Raw genomic sequence first — 15,783 nt, forward strand, 5'->3', positions numbered from 1 at the left:
GGGAAAAAAGACAAAAATTGTGGGAGAGGAAACTATTAAAAAGAAATAGTAAATACAGAAAAAAAAAGAAATAGTACAAGAAAATATCCCAGAACGGAATGATTTAACTCTATAGATAGAGAGAACCCACTGAGTATTTGTCATACTAGATTGAAAAATTAGATCCATACCAAGATCATTAAATTTCAAAACATTATAGATTAAGAAAGAATTTTTAAAACTTGGTGTCGGGGAGGAAAATGGGAGAGAAAAGAAAGTCCATGCACAAATGGTGACAAATCAGAATCGTGGCATTGGGCTGCTTAACAGCAAACGCAGGGAAAGAAGATAATGAGGCATTGCCTTCAAAATGCTGAAGGAAGATTATTTTCAATTTAGGATTCTGTGCCCAGATAAACCATAATTATATGTGTAGAATAAAGACATTGTCAGAAATTTCAGCTCTCAAAACAAAAAAAAATAATGTACCTGCCACGCAGTTTTCTCTGTCAACAACTGGAAGTTCCACCAAAACCAAGACAAGAGGCCATGAGACCTGGAAATATGGGAACCATCAAACAGAAGCAAAAGGAATTCCCTGGTTCATGGTGAAGAGAGTTAACCAAAGTGACATTTGTGCAGCAATACTAGACAGCAGGCTGTTCAGATACGAGCAGGAGGGCAGAGGGCTCCAGGAGGGATGTAAATAGAACTTGCAGATTATCTGAGTATTCGTGCATCTCAGGAGGAGCTTTGCAGTTTTCTCAGAGTTGGGATGAAGAGTCAGTGAGAAGCACAAGGAAGACTAAGCAACTGATAGGTACGTAGAAAACTAGGCAGTTATCATCGCTAAGAAAAACTTAAACCCATATAAGAATGGAATTGTGTTCCTGAAACACTGTTTAGATCATCTGTGAACAATAGTTATATAATTGTGTTTACATATCAATGTTATGTTATTTGATATAATTATGTTAGGAAAATGGGAGAATGAAAGTCGTGAATGTGGCATTAAAGAGCCATGTCTGCCCTGACTGGAGTGCAAAGGCACGTATAACAAAGGGTAAGGAAATGGAGACCAAAGGGCATAGATACCTCTCTCAAGAAGTGTGGCTTTGAGGGAGAGAGGAGAGACTGGGCAGGAAATCATGGGTGATGTGGAGTCAAAGTAGGTGTGTGTATGTTTAAATAGGAGAGGCTTGAGAATGTTGAAAAGCTGGTAAAAGAATTTGTTATGAGGACAAGTTGAATATATGTGAGCGATAGGAGGGTAGTTAGTGACAGTCACTGAGTAGATAAGAGGTGATGGGACCCACACAGCACAGGTGAAGGGACTGACCTTAATTATAAGGACAGTTCCGTAAATAAGAGAGGGAGATGTTGGTCAGTTTTATTTTTGGTAACAGGAAGAGGAAAGAGTTCCCATCTGATGGCTGGCTACTTTTTGCTTTGGAAGGAGAACACAAAGTCATCTGCTGAAGCAGTAGTACTGTGGGTCAGAGGGTTGCGAGGTGAAAAGAGTTTGAAACTGCTTTACAGAAACTGAGAGTACTTAGATCAGAGAAAGGTGGTAGGATTGCTGGGTCATGTTGTAGATCTACTTGAGGTTATGCAAATGGATTTGTAGTGTAGCTAATATGCCCTTTTATATAACTTCATCCAGCACTGCTCAGCCAGCTTTTGCCGGCTGGCTCAGAGAACCTGGAGAGTTGGATTCACCCATACTTGGGGTTTTGCCAAAAAGACTGAACAAAAAACAGAGTTGGAGGAAGTTCCGAATACTGGAATACATGTTATTGAGATGATGGAAATCTGAGCTGAGTCAGGGAGGGAACGAAAAAAGGTGAGGAGCTGATGGAAAGTTGCAAGGTCTATAGACAGATGGTACTACTGAGGTCAAAGAAAGATAGAACGGAAGTCACTGAATAAGCAATAATAGTAATACTAATAATAGCCAGCATTTATTGAGTGCTTACAGTGGGCCGGGTCCTACTCTGTGCATTTTAAATATATTAATTCATTTTATCCTCATAACAACCCTGTGTGGGAAGTACTATTAAAACTGAGGCTCAGTAGAGAAGTAATTTGTTTAAATCACACAACTTAACAATGGATGGGATGGGATTCACATTCAGGACTACAGAGCCCGCATATTTAACTAGAGTGCCCCATCGAAGCTGTTTGAAGGTAAATAGGAAGTGGTATTCAGGAAGGAGAGGAGATTTCAGTCAGAGAGCAGTGTTTGCGGGTGGTTACAGATGATAAAGTCCAAAGTGTGACCATGATGGGGTTGCTGAGTTGTAGTGAAGAGGTCATTAGAGAAGATGACAAGGGACGTGGAGCCCAGGGTGTTGGAAAGGGCATTTGGTTGAGAGCTGATGTCAGATTATGGCAGAACTTGGCTTGGTTGATTGTGTTACTGAATTGGGTTTGTTTGCCCAACTTTGCAGCAAGCCAAATGCTGAGATGCCAAGGTTTGCTTCAGAGAAACGGTTTATTCACGAGACAGCCAGGCAAGGTGAAGGGAGAACAAATCTCAAATCTGCCTCCCTGAAGATAGGGCTTAGGGCTATTCATGGGATAAAGAGGCAGGGTGGTCTGAGGCGTGGGGAGAGGTGACTAGAGGTAAGAAGAGGGAGGTAATTGGTGGTCTGTGCAAATGTAGTCGAGCTTCGTGGCTCTTCATAGGACACATGTTCAAAAGATGGTGGAGTTAACATGTTCTGAGGGTGGAGGTTTTGGCCCTCTGACATCAAAAGGTCATCCATCGGACAGTCACGCAGGCCCAGTTGAATGGTGAGTGGTTTCAGCTGGTCTGAACTGGGCAAGAACTAATTCCAAGTTCCTGAAAAACAACTTAAGCAACCATTACCATTGTGACCCATATGTCAGAGGTGTCATGTATAAGGAAGCTGTGGGCATCTAGTTTAAGATCAATTGAAAGCACGCGAGGCAGGACTTCCCTGGTGGCACAGTGGCTAAGGATCCGCCTGCCAATGCAGGGGACACGGGTTCGATCCCTGGTCCGGGAAGATCCCACATGCCGCGGAGCAGCTAAGCCCATGCGCAACAACTACTGAGCCTGCGCTCTAGAGCCCATGAGCCACAACTGCTGAGCACATGTGCCACAACTACTGAAACCCGCGCGCCTAGAGCCCGTGCTCCACAACAAGAGAAGCCACTGCACTGCGACGAAGAGTAGCCCCCACTTGCTGCAACTAGAGAAGGTCCGCGCGCAGCAACGAAGATCCAACACAGTCCACTCCCCCGACCCAAAAAAAAAAAAAAAAAAGCATGCGAGGCAGGTTAGGTTTGGTGGGCCTAAATAGGTTAGCACTCGGTTTCAACTGCAGACCTAGGAACTACAGATGAACCCCTTCGTTGGATGAATGGAACTTACCAGACATGTTGTGCATAGTTATTTATGATCTGTTTGTAGCCCCTGCTAGATTGCTGGCTTCTTGAGGCCAGTTGGTATTATGTTTCTGGGAGCAGTTGTAGGGCTGAGCATATATGTGTGACTGACGTGTTTGGTGAATGGATGACTATGTAAGGGATGTACGTTAACTGAAGTGAAACTCATTTTGGTATGCTTTCCTTAGCCAATTGATAATTTTCTATTCTCCTTAATGTCTTCGTTTGTTTGTTTTCCATAGGAAAGCCCATAACAGTGGTGAGGACTCAGATCTAAAGCAGAGGAGGAGGTAAAGAAAACAAATTGGAAGGAGGGTCAAGGGAGAGGGAGGGGGCTTAGCAGATTAGCACAGCCCAGACCTGAGGCAGGAGTGGGGAAACTGTTTTGTTTTATTAATGGCTGCTTTAAGAGTATTGTAATTTTTTTTTAACTTTGAAATATCAATTTTGGCTTCAACTGGTTCTCAGTCTTCCTTTCTTAACATCCTTAGGAGTTTCTCTTTTTTCTTTTTTCTGCTCCTTTTGTCTTAAAGGAGCTGTCTCAGTTATCTCTTTTTTTTTTTTCTTTCTTTCTTTCTTTTTTTTTTTTTTTTGCCGCACCGTGTGGTGGCATGCAGGATCTTAGTTCCCTGACCAGGGATCAAACCCGTGCCCCCTGCAGTGGAAGCGTGGAGTCTTGACCACTGGACCGCCAGGGAATTCCCTCAGTTATCTCTTGCTACATTAAAACCACCAAAAGCTTGGTGGCTGAACATAACAACAACCATATATATCTTGTGTGATTCTGTTGATTGAACAGACAGTTTGTTAGCTAGTCTAGCTAGTCCCTGGCAGAACGGCTGGCAGCCTGGGACCTCTCTCTGCCTGTGGTCTCTGCACCTGGCTAACTTAGGTGGCTGGAAGGAAGCAGAAGCTACCAGCCCTGTTAAGAGACTGTCCTAGAACTGGCAGAGTACCCCTTACACCTTCTTCTGTTGGTAAAAATCAGTCACAGGACCAGCACAAACTCAAGGGGAGGGGAAATAAACTCTCCCTTTCTCCATGAAGGTAGGGGTTTGACAGGACTTTTGTGTCCATATTTAGTCCACCCCAGGGGCTTTTAGCTTTTCCACGTCAGAGTTCTGTTGGAAGTATTTGTTTCTGTGGTCCCTTCTGGGAGCATGGTGACATTTGCTTTAATCTGCTCTCATTTCTGTAGACATTCAGATGCCTGGCTGAACTGAGAAACTGACTGGGAGAGGGCTACGACAGCTACTTATGTTTGGATTAGTAATTTTACTGCAAAATTAATTCTAAAGAACCAACATGAACCTTTCTGAAATTTTTCATCTGTCATACATGTGGGTTTTTTTGTTTTTTTTTCCTTTTGCTCTTATTTTGTTTTCAGGTCGCGCTCACGCTGTAACACAAGCAGTGGTAGTGAATCAGAAAATTCTAATAGAGAACACCGGAAAAAGAGAAACAGGTAATATTGGAAGGTCGTGGTTAACGGGAACTCTGAAATCAGAGGCTACCACTGGTCGTAGAAGCTGTGTGTCCTATGAATTTCTATGCCTGATTTTGCTCATCTGTGTTTAAGAAGGAATCTGGCATGATTTTAAAGCACTGTTTTAGGAAACCTCAGCTCTTTGGACTGAGTTTCTTATCTTTATAATAAGATGATTAAACAATTTGACAGTGAGGTTCCTTCTTGTTAATATAAAAAATGATGACCTGTATTTAGGTACAACACGTGGTGAATTTGTTTAAGGGTGGTAAGAAATTCTACCATTTGTAGAGTGATTTCTCCCTGAAGTGTCTTTTAACATGACATCACTATCCTTTGCCCAGCCAAGAAACGAGACACTCATAATTGCATAGTTTCGGCCTTATGTATGTGTACATGCAAATACGTGTTTATACTCGTGCCAGGCGCACACAGTTAGATGGGTAAATGCAATTAGTTCATATCTTTAAGACTTATTCTTAAGAGCTTGTGAATGACATGATTTGACATGTAATCAATGTCAGTGATGGCTTAATGCACTAATCAGTTCTTCCTAGTTCTGAAATACTTATTTGAAAACAAGTAATTATGTAATGAAAGAGCACCAGTTTGGCGAGGTGAGGGATTTGGTTACCAGTTATGCCAGTTTCCAACCCAGTGGTTCTCAAATGGGGACAGTTTTGTCTTTCCCTGTGTTCCCTGAGGACATTTGGCAATGTTTTGGGATACTTTTGATGTCACAATTGTGTGGGGGGGATTGCTGCTGGCTAGGAAGGCTGCTAAACATCTTCCAATGCACAGGACAGCCCTCTACAACAAAGAAATATCTGGCCCCAAGAGTGTCCGTAGGGCCACTGTTGGGAAACCGGTTCTCACCTGACGTGGAGTCTGGCTTGGTTGCTTTATTTTTCTGGGCCGTCTTTTTCTCCTCTGTAAAATGAGGAAGTTGGATAAGATAATCTCCAAGGTCCTTCTTTCGTGCTCAGAGCTCTTGTGCTGGTCATGCATTGAACTGGCCTCCCTCTCTAACTACAAAGGCTGTGTAATAACAGCCCAGATAGCATTGTAAGAGTGGGCCATTTTCTTAGGAAGCTTTCCATGTGGAGCCTTCTTAGGGGCTGGCATCACACTAGATAGAGGTGAGATCTCAGTGTGTAAGGACACCTTTCTCAAGGAAATGATTTCATTTTCTTTATCTATAAAAAGCCAAGTGTGGAGGGTAGCTCTCCCTCAGGTACCCTCTTCCTGCTCTAAAATTCAGTATTTCTGCACAGACAACACAAAACAAACAAACAAAACAGCCTCCCTCCCCCATTTGTACTTACTGATCAAGCCAGTATCTTAATAAATATATTTCTGTTTTGCTTGGTGTATTCTAAGTTGAGCTCATAGGTGCTCTATTCTCAACTTCTCAGAAGGTAACCTATTTAAAAACAGTGTCTTTTCAGGCCAAAAGTGCTCACGGTGACATTTGCTATTAAAATGAAACACTATTTAAAGGTTGCCAACAAGTTCCTAAATAGCTCATTACTGATCTAGGGGCACTGGCTTCAATTTTCCTTCTAGGTGTTTTCTCCCTCTACCCCAATTTCTCCTCCCACCCCAATTTCATGAACAATTTTTTAGACTGGCTTTCTTTGCACTGTATTTTAGAATGATGGTGGTTCTGAATGTTTAAATGCAAATGTACTTTGTAAGGCTATTAATGAGAAATTGCTTTCAAAACACACTGACACAAAGGTTTTCAAAATCATTTCTTTTACCTGCAGAGATATTGCCCTAGGGTTATATAAGCTGCCTGAGTCTGTAGAAGATGAGGTCTGGACTTTAGCTCTCAGGGGCATAGCAAAAAGTGGGCAGAGGAAGAAACATGTCTTGCAGTTCCAATATCCACTCCTGAAAATCCTGGTGTAGGTACAGTGTGCAGGGAAAGATGGTGCAACACATTACACTGCCCTTGGGTGCCACGTACCCATTATGCAATGCTGCCGCTAACCCCTCCGTCCCATTATTAGCCTTTAAAATTTTGCCAGAACCCAGTCATTCCACCTCGGGATACATGGGTCTGAGTATTTATACTGCGGCCCTGCTGATGGTCCCATTACAGACACAGTATGTCTTGTGTCTGTAATGAAGGGTTGTCAAATGATGTCTGACTTTCTGCCTTGGGGGAGAGAATGAATCTCTTCAACCTCAGTTGTCCTTCCTTATTTTGGTCGGAAGCATGACCCAGCCAAGCTCTCACCAGCGTCTTTTGTGCTTTTATTAAAGGACTCTGGTAACCCTAGAATGGGGCAAAGTGAATCTTGAACATGCTGATGTTCTGCTTCCTGCCAGCAAGGTCTCTAAATTCAGCCCTGGATTCTTCCTCACTTTGGAAGCCAGAGCCTGCACCTGACACACCCCACTTTCCTGTCTCCCCAGGGGAACTGTAGCCTGAGGCAGAGGGACAAAGACTGCACATTTGCTTTTCAAGCACTGTTTTGAAGCCCATGATGTGTGCAGTGGAACTCTGGACAGAGTTCCAGAGAGACTTTCTGGAGACTGTGTGTGGTCTTTGGGATGTTCTTCCCTATGCTACTGTTTCTTGCTGTTTTTTTGTTTTTGTTTTTGTTTGTTTGTTTGTTTAACATAAGGAAGGTCTCTCCTATTAGGTTTGAGACAATTCTGTGTAAATACTGTTTTTTCACAGTGCCTACCCATTGGATTTTAAGCTGTCTTGCTGTTCCCATGGATGACAATTTCAATATCTCAGATTTTGTGTTCGGAGAAACACAGGTTAACAAGACAATGTTCACAGATCAACTTTATCCAAAGCAGTAGTTGTGGCTTTTAACAACCATGAAAAAAAAAATCATAATCCACATCGACTCTGGAAGGCTAGTATCAGAAACAAGGATTGTTGTTTAGATTCAGTTTTAGAAAAATATGACTGTAGGTAAGCACCCCCTCTGTCAGTTTTGGGTCTAGAGCTAATGAGGCCAGATGGGTGAGGGCTGTGCAGTAACTGCAGGGTTTCATTCCACAGAAGTTTCCGACAACGCCAGAGGCTTCGAGCCTCCTTTGTTTGGGGAATTGTTTATGTCTTTCTCAATCCCCTTTCACTGCAGTTGTTGTTTCCTTACTGTTTTCATAATCTGCATGGGTACCTACAGTTCTCTAGATTTTAAGATTTGAGAAAATAGATTTTTCCTCCCTTTGTATAATACCTGGAAGTTGGAGCACAGTTTCTTGTGATAACATCTCAGATGACAGAAAGTCCTTATTTTCCCCTCAGTGTCTCTACTTACACCCTCATCTTCATTTCTCTTCTCTTGCCTCCCTTTTTACTATATCACATTATTTTTCCTCACCCAGTTCCCTTTTTTTTCTTTTCTTAGCTTCTTTCTCACTCTTTCTTTCCTGTCTTCTCTGACTTCTGTCTCTGTTTAGGAGCCAGTGATGTGTCAAAAAACCCCCAAGGGTGTGGGTCAGGGTTTTGGTTCTGCCATGTCCTGCTGTTTGATCTTGGGCAGCTCATTTAACAAATTTAAACTTAGCTTTCTCATCCCTAAAATGGAGTGCATACTACCTGATCTGCTTTCTTGAATGAGTTACTGCAAAGACCAAATGAAATCTGAGAGGTGATAGCGCTTTGGCGGAGGGAGCCGGACAGTTTAATATCTAATTTTGGAGTCACTGCCTCTTTCTTTGGCTGTCCCCACCTCTCCTACACCCTCTTTCCAGCCTTTTCCACTTTTCTTTTAACCTTGTCTTCCATTTCCCTATCTTCCCTAACTTTACACATTTGTATTTTCAGACTAGGCATTCTTACCCTCTGATTGATGGGTAGGTTTTAGGGGTCTCATAACCCCAAGAAATTGTATGTAACATTCTTTGTGTTTCTAAGTATACAATTTTCTGGCGATAGTCTGTAGATTTAATCAGATTCTTAAGGGGGTGTCTGACCTCCAAAGAGTTATGAAGTGGTCATTATGATCTAAATAGTGAGAGATAGATTGATATTGGGAAATGGAATTGGTAGGATTCAATTCACTGGTAGGATTGAAAACTAAAAGGCTACAAATTTCTTTTCAGATTACTTACTTTGTTATACTGATTTGTGAAAAAATCGGTTGAATTAAATTCATCAAATTGGAAACCTACCAAGTACAAAGCAGCATGAAGTTAATGTGAATATTAGATTGCATTATGTTTTACTAGTTAGAATTTTGAATCTTGTACCTAAGATCAGTCGTCTTTATGGGTTTGAGCCCCTGGGCCATGCTCAGGACTTGCCCACAGTGTATGTTGAAGGAGGACCTAAGAGGTAGACATATCAGAGTGAAGCCTTTCATAAACCAGCTTTCCCTGAAAATACCTTGAGCTTAATAAAATATCCTTCACGTTCAAAGAAACCGGTCTGCAAAATATCCTTTGTGCTGTTGATGAAAATCAGCACTCCTTTGGGCATTCACTGGGGAGGATCTGTGGATTACTCAGTCATTAGCTTTGATGTGTTGCTAGGCTTTTAGGATTTGAAGTGGGAGATTTGGAGGAGGTGGGCAGTGAGGCAGAGAACTAGTCTGGTGTTTTTTGCATAAGCATAAAAGTGGAAGTAACTCTGGAGCCTGGTGAGGATTAAAAGGGTAAGAGAAATGAGAGAAGCTGGGGGTAAAAGCTGGACTAGAATAAATTGGCAACAGGGGACCATTTGGACCTTTCCCAAATTTCATTCTGGGATGTTTGCATCATAATCACATGAGTTATGTACATGAGGTGATGTGTGTGCACACGTGTGTGCGTGTGTGGGTGAAATAGAGCTCAGAACAAAGAACGGGGGACAGTGCGTTATGAAGTTTGAAGATGCTTTGAAGATCTCTGTGCCTAGGAGCTGGTTCCTTTACCCTCTGAGTTTTAATTTTCACACATGCAAAGTGGGATAATACCTGCCCCGCCTACCTCACGGGGTTTATAAAGATCTGAGATCATGGATGCGCTTTGAAAAGCACAAAGGGCCCTGCATGGGCAGGTCCTATTCGATTGGTGAGAATGTTCAGCACTGCTCAGTGTTACCTGAAGTCCTGTTGGATCTGCAAAGTGGGGCCCAGCTCCCTTTAACAATAAAGAAGTCAGTATTTCTAACAGGAATTTGTTCTGCCACAAACGTTGTTAGAGTTTCCGCCTGCTTTTTAGACGTCTTTTAGAATCTGTATCTGAATAATGGATTAAGATGGTTTGAAGTATTTTAAATGTGTTCCACAGGTCTTTTATATTATTTTTCTGAAAAAAGAAAGAAACCATCCTCTGTGGCACTGCAGCTAACAGGGACAATACATTTGAGCCGGGGAGATCTAGATCACGGCTTTGGCAGGGTTTTGTTGTTGTTAGAGTGATAACACAAAGCAAAGCATTCCTGTCCCTCTGCCCTAGGGAAAAAATGTGGTTTTGATGATGGCAAACTTAAACCAAGGGACGTTTCTTCCACATGGCCTGAAAACAGGTAACTGTTTCCTTGCAAGCATTCCCTCCTGCCTGGTCCCTGTCCCTGATTGAAGTGTTGGGGCTGGCTGCAAACCAGGTAAAAATTGCGGGTAGGGAGAGGGCAGTTCGTGCAGAGCCAATGGAAATGATGTTCACCGTGGTACAGATGGCACAGGGTTCTGATTTCCACTTTAATAAGTTGTATTAAGATTTAGACATTTGATGTGGATTATTTAGGGATTCCAGAGCATAATCCAAGCTGACAGAGATGACTGTGGAAGTGCGGAGCTGCGGCAAATGAGGAATGCTGTCAGATGACTAAAAGCAGAGCAGGTTGAACATCCTGAAGACAGAAGGAGAGTTTGGGGAGGGAGATGGCACCAAACGCAGCCCGTTTTAGCAGGGAGAGCATAAGGAGTAAGTGGAAGAGATAGAAGCACCTTTAAGAGCAAATGAGAATAATTTATTGATGGTGGGGGAAGGTGGGAAAATGAATGAATTTTTTGCTTGCTGGTCTTCAGGGAGTATGTCGACAGATGCCTGGAACCAACATAAATTTCCCAAGGGAAGAAAAACTACTGAAAAAAAAAAGAAGACTGGTTTATAGCATGTGATCCAAAAATGAGAGCAGTGGTTGAGAAACACAAGTCCACAGTTCCCAGCTGGGAACTGCAGATTTAATATTAGCAATGGAGTGGTTGTATGAAGCAATTGTCTGGGAAGTTGTGCTATTGCTGAAGAGTGGAGAGTTTTTTTTTTTTTTTACCGTATCTGACTGGCTTATAAATAAAGCACAAATAGAGAACCATAATTTTAAAGCTGGAAAGGATCTTTACAATAATTCAGTAGATGAAGAAACAGACCTACCAAAGAAGGGTAAGCGTTTTGCCCAGGGTCTCTGAGTCAGATAATGACAGAGCTGGAACGAGGCTGAACTCAGGAGCGATGGGTATTGCTCTTATCACCTGGAAGTGTCATTATACACTTGCTCTGTAAGATTTCTCAAGTTCAGTATTACACATGGTCTTTATCTCAGTGAATGAGAAATGAATTAAGAACTGGTATAAAGGAAGGTCCTATTAGGAACAAAACTGCCCGGGTAAAGGTAGAGGATGAAGTAAAACCCGCGGGGATTTGTATAGGAATTCATTTGGTACTGTGAAGAATTTTGCAGAAGAGGCAGAACTATAATTGGGAAGATAGGGAAGAAGAGACTAGGAACAGTCATTATCTTCATTATTGTGGTCAAACGATTATATGACGTTTCGTCTTCCAAACCTTTTGCAAACTTTAATGCAGTTAAAATCTAAATTGCACGGATAGCCTGAAAAAGTAGGGTGTTGAAGTTTGGTGAGACATGGAGGAAATGTATCAGAATTCTCTTATTCTGAAACATTATTGGAGAATGCTCTATTCTAGAGCGACGCTGTCCCTCGTACCTTGATTAAAAAGCAAAAACCTTCTTACGGTAAGGCTTCTTAGCCCAGTTGCTAACTCTCCTTGGTTGTACATGAGGAAATAGACAAAATGTGATGCATGTAGAGTTATTGCCTTAATGGATACAGGAAAGAAACAGCATTTTTTGAGGTTCAACTTTAAATATGACATTTGAAAATGAATACATTCCCAGTGAAAATTTCAACGGACTCCTTTTCCCCCTTAAGACTTTCATGACTATCTGTCATATAAGACATTTTGACTTTCTAAAAGGTACTATATTGATATAATGCTTACAGTGTTATTATTCTTCATAATGTAAATACCCACATTAAAATTAAAATGTAGCAGGAAAGGAGCAAAAACCAACACTTTGTGTGTGCTACACCTAAAGAGAAATGAGACTTATAAGGTAGAATCATGATAGGATATGTCTTTTACGTTTAAAGATTTCTTTAGTTACTCATGCATAAACAAAATAGTTAACTCCTGCCTCATAAGGACTCAGTGTTACAATATTCTTGCCTGTAGGGCTAGGGTTTTTCCTTTCCATGTAGCATCTGTATTTTCTGGAGCAGTTCAGTGATGGAAGAAATGACACTTTCATTCTTGTAATGAGGTACCATTAACCAGAGGCCTTTTGTAAGGGTGTAATTTCAAACTTCATTACAGACTAAGGCAGCCACACCACCCGTTACTCAGGAGAATGTGCTTCTGTTGTGACTCTCCAATGAGCCTTACATTTTTAATGTACCTTGTTAGAATATTTATGAAAGAGTATCCCCAGTAGAGGGCAACTGTCTTTCGAACATGTGGGTCCCAAGGATATTAACTGACACGGTTTCACTGCTCTCACTTTCGACTTTTTGATTAGGAAAATAAAAGTTAAAGGTACATGCCATCGTCTGAAATTCTTTCTGATTTAGTTCTTATTATTAGTAAGGTACAAGAAATACATGTGTTCTTGTCTCAGGAGTTTTAATTTTTGTTATCAGAGTAAAGCCTCAATATGAAAGTAGCCAGCTAAATTCCACAATAGAAGAATGAGCATATACTGCTTGTGCTTCCTTTGAACTGTCTACGGAATGTTTCTCTAGGAAAAGTATGTTTGCCTCAGTCAGGTTTCACCCTTGCTGGTAGGCTTGACCTCTCAAAAATATTTAAGGATGCTGATTTACTGATTTAAAAAAAAAGTAGTGAAATTTTGTCCTGTCCACGAACTGTGCAGCGATTTAGCTCAGAATGGAAGCTGTAGTCTAAAAGACTCCAGGCTTAGGAGTTGCCAGGACCTGGTGTTATGTCTACCCCGGGCAATGCAAAGTGTGGGTTCCTGTGGGAGGGAAGACAGCTCCTTGCCAGCCTGACGCCTTCCCACTGTCTCTTCCTAACTTTGGATCCCTCAGTCCTGGGAGAGTCCAGGACAGTTCCCCCCGAGCAGGTCTGGTGGGTCACTCCCTGACTGTCACATGATACGTGGAATGGCTCGGAGGTGTAGGTTCTGGCTATGAAAATACATATACATACACGTGTGTGTGTATGCGCACATGGAATTTTCAAATGAGAGTGTTTGCTTCAAAGACTGATTAATAATTATGACCTCGTTGTATACCTTCTCATATTTTTCTTCAGATGTTTCTAATATTCAGATTCATATGTTCAGTTTTCATTTCCTCTGCACATGTCATTAGAAGAGGGAACTATGTTCCTGAATTTCTGAAAAATACCATGACTGTATCCTGTTAATATTCAAATAATAGCCTATTAGGAATGAAAGCTTTAGTGAGGAAATGTATACAGTTCAAAGACTTGAAGTGTGTTACAGATAATTTTTTACTTAACACCATTCCTCTTTAATCTAGAGAGATTTAAATAGCTTCTTCCTCATAAGCTACTTTTTTTTTAAAAATCGGAATTTGCTTTCCATTGCCTCTGTTTAAGTATAAGTGAGATGAATATATGTCACTCGTCTACTGGTTTGCATTATAAGCAAATCCAGATATCCACCCCACAGTCTGTACTAAGTGCTGTAACAGAGCAGCGGAAAGACATCTGTTCAGTGAGAGAAATGACTCCAGACTTGTCTATTCTTTTCATTTCTGTTTCGAGGCAGTTATGCTCGTGCAGTCACAGTACTGGGATGATAACCGTGCAATTCCATGCTGCTCTCCCACGTCCCGGGAGCAGCAGTCCGAAAGAAACACCCTGGAGTGGCTTCCTCAAGAACGTACATCAATTCAAAGTTAAAGATTCAAATAACAGGTGTTTGATTTTTGCAAGAAATACTCATGGCTTCACAGCATCATTGCAGTGCATTCCAGACATTATTTACACATTAATTAAGCACTTGCTTTAGTTAAGTACTTGGTTCCCTCTCTCCCCTGTAACACCTCACCCTCATTTTTAGAAAGACTTGATGCATCAAAAGTCCGAAACTTCTGCAGGCTGAGTGTGGTCCATGGATGGGTTTTGCCATGTCCATACAGTATTTCACATTCATAATTGGTTGCCATTACTTAAAAAATAGAAGAGTTTATTTTTAAAAAAAATCCAGATTTGTGGATTATCTTTTAAAAACTGAGAGGATGAGGTAACATTGTCCCGTGCTCTTACATGGCAAGTGCCTGTGCCCCCCAGTACCCCCTCCCACCTGTTTCCCTGTCCCTCATTTTGCATTCCCTGCAGGGCCCCTGGCCACGCTGAGTGCTGAGTGCTCAGCCCTCGTTCCCTCTTAAACATGCGAGCAGCAAAACCAGAATGCTCTGTGCCTACTCAGTTGCTCAGGCATTATGCCACCATATTTAAATTTTTTTATTTGTAGCTTCGTGTCTTAAAAAAATGGAAATTGTATCTGGCACTTATTGTGCATGAAAACTTGGACAATTTGTGAATTTTTAAGAGCATTTCAAAGGAAAACTATTCATTGCTGTTTTACTTAGTATATATAAAATGATTTTGTTTCATGATTTAAGATTGTGTAGCAGACACCACTGTTTTTTTAGTCGAAACCTAAATATGTTTTATTTTTAAATTTATTTATTTATTTTTGGCTGTGTTGGGTCTTTGTTGCTGCGCGCGGGCTTTCTCTAGTTGCTGCGAGCGGGGGCTACTCTTCATTGCGGTGCGCGGGCTTCTCATTGGGATGGCTTCTCTTGTTGCGGAGCATGGGCTCTAGGCGCGCGGGCGTCAGTAGATGCCGCATGTGCGCTCAGTAGTTGTGGCTCGCGGGCTCTAGAGCGCAGGCTCAGTAGCTATGGCGCACGGGCTAAGTTGCTCCGCGGCATGTGGGATCTTACCGGACCAGGGCTCGAACCCGTGTCCCCTGCATTGGCAGGCGGATTCTTAACCACTGCGCCACCAGGGAAGCCCCTAAATATGTTTCAAATGAGTTTTGGTTTTGACACATGTCTTTTTACTAGAAAATTTTAAGCCGGGGATGAAGTCTGAAAATAACCAATATATGTTTACGTATTTATATATAAATATTATATACTTATCTACTTATGGATATATTAATACGGTTAATACATTACTAGCTTTGAGTGATTATGGTAATATTGCAAAATAACTTTTAAAAACATGTTTAGGATGAACTGATAAAGCACCACATATGTGGATGTTAATTTTAGATGAATGGTCTTTCTTTCAGAATACGGCAGGAGAATGATATGGTTGATTCGGCGCCTCAGTGGGAAGCTGTACTAAGGAGACAAAAGGAAAAAAACCAGGCGGACCCCAACAACAGACGATCCAGACACAGATCTCGCTCGTACGTGCTCTCTCTTTATGCCTTGATTCAAAAATTCCGAGCTTTCGGTAGCATGCAGAGTCTAGGGCACATTGGGCTGTCTCTTTGAGGTCTTCTAAAGTGATTTAGTTCAACCATGATTATCCCACTGTTTATTTGTCATATATACCTTCTTATATTTGTTATGCTCATCAACTATATCTGAAGCAGTAGAAGTTGGAGCACAGCCAAAGCAAAATGTCATAAAAAACAAGGCTAT

At 41.6% G+C, this 15,783-nt stretch overlaps 1 protein-coding gene across 3 annotated transcripts in view; it reads left to right on the top strand.

Annotated features, from left to right (window-relative positions):
* EPB41L4A (erythrocyte membrane protein band 4.1 like 4A) overlaps positions 1-15,783 on the top strand; it is a 266,948-nt gene that overhangs the window by 229,169 nt on the left and 21,996 nt on the right. For 2 of the 3 annotated variants that reach the window (XM_068534088.1, XM_068534096.1), the window contains exons 16-18: positions 3,636-3,683; positions 4,781-4,858; positions 15,426-15,545. In XM_068534088.1, the coding sequence (XP_068390189.1) occupies positions 3,636-3,683; positions 4,781-4,858; positions 15,426-15,545 (246 nt within the window). The remainder of the gene's footprint in view (positions 1-3,635; positions 3,684-4,780; positions 4,859-15,425; positions 15,546-15,783) is intronic. The other variant, XM_068534102.1, reaches the window with a different exon arrangement.

Source organism: Eschrichtius robustus, chromosome 2 (assembly GCF_028021215.1).
Source record: "Eschrichtius robustus isolate mEscRob2 chromosome 2, mEscRob2.pri, whole genome shotgun sequence".
NCBI classification, from domain to species: domain Eukaryota; kingdom Metazoa; phylum Chordata; class Mammalia; order Artiodactyla; family Eschrichtiidae; genus Eschrichtius; species Eschrichtius robustus.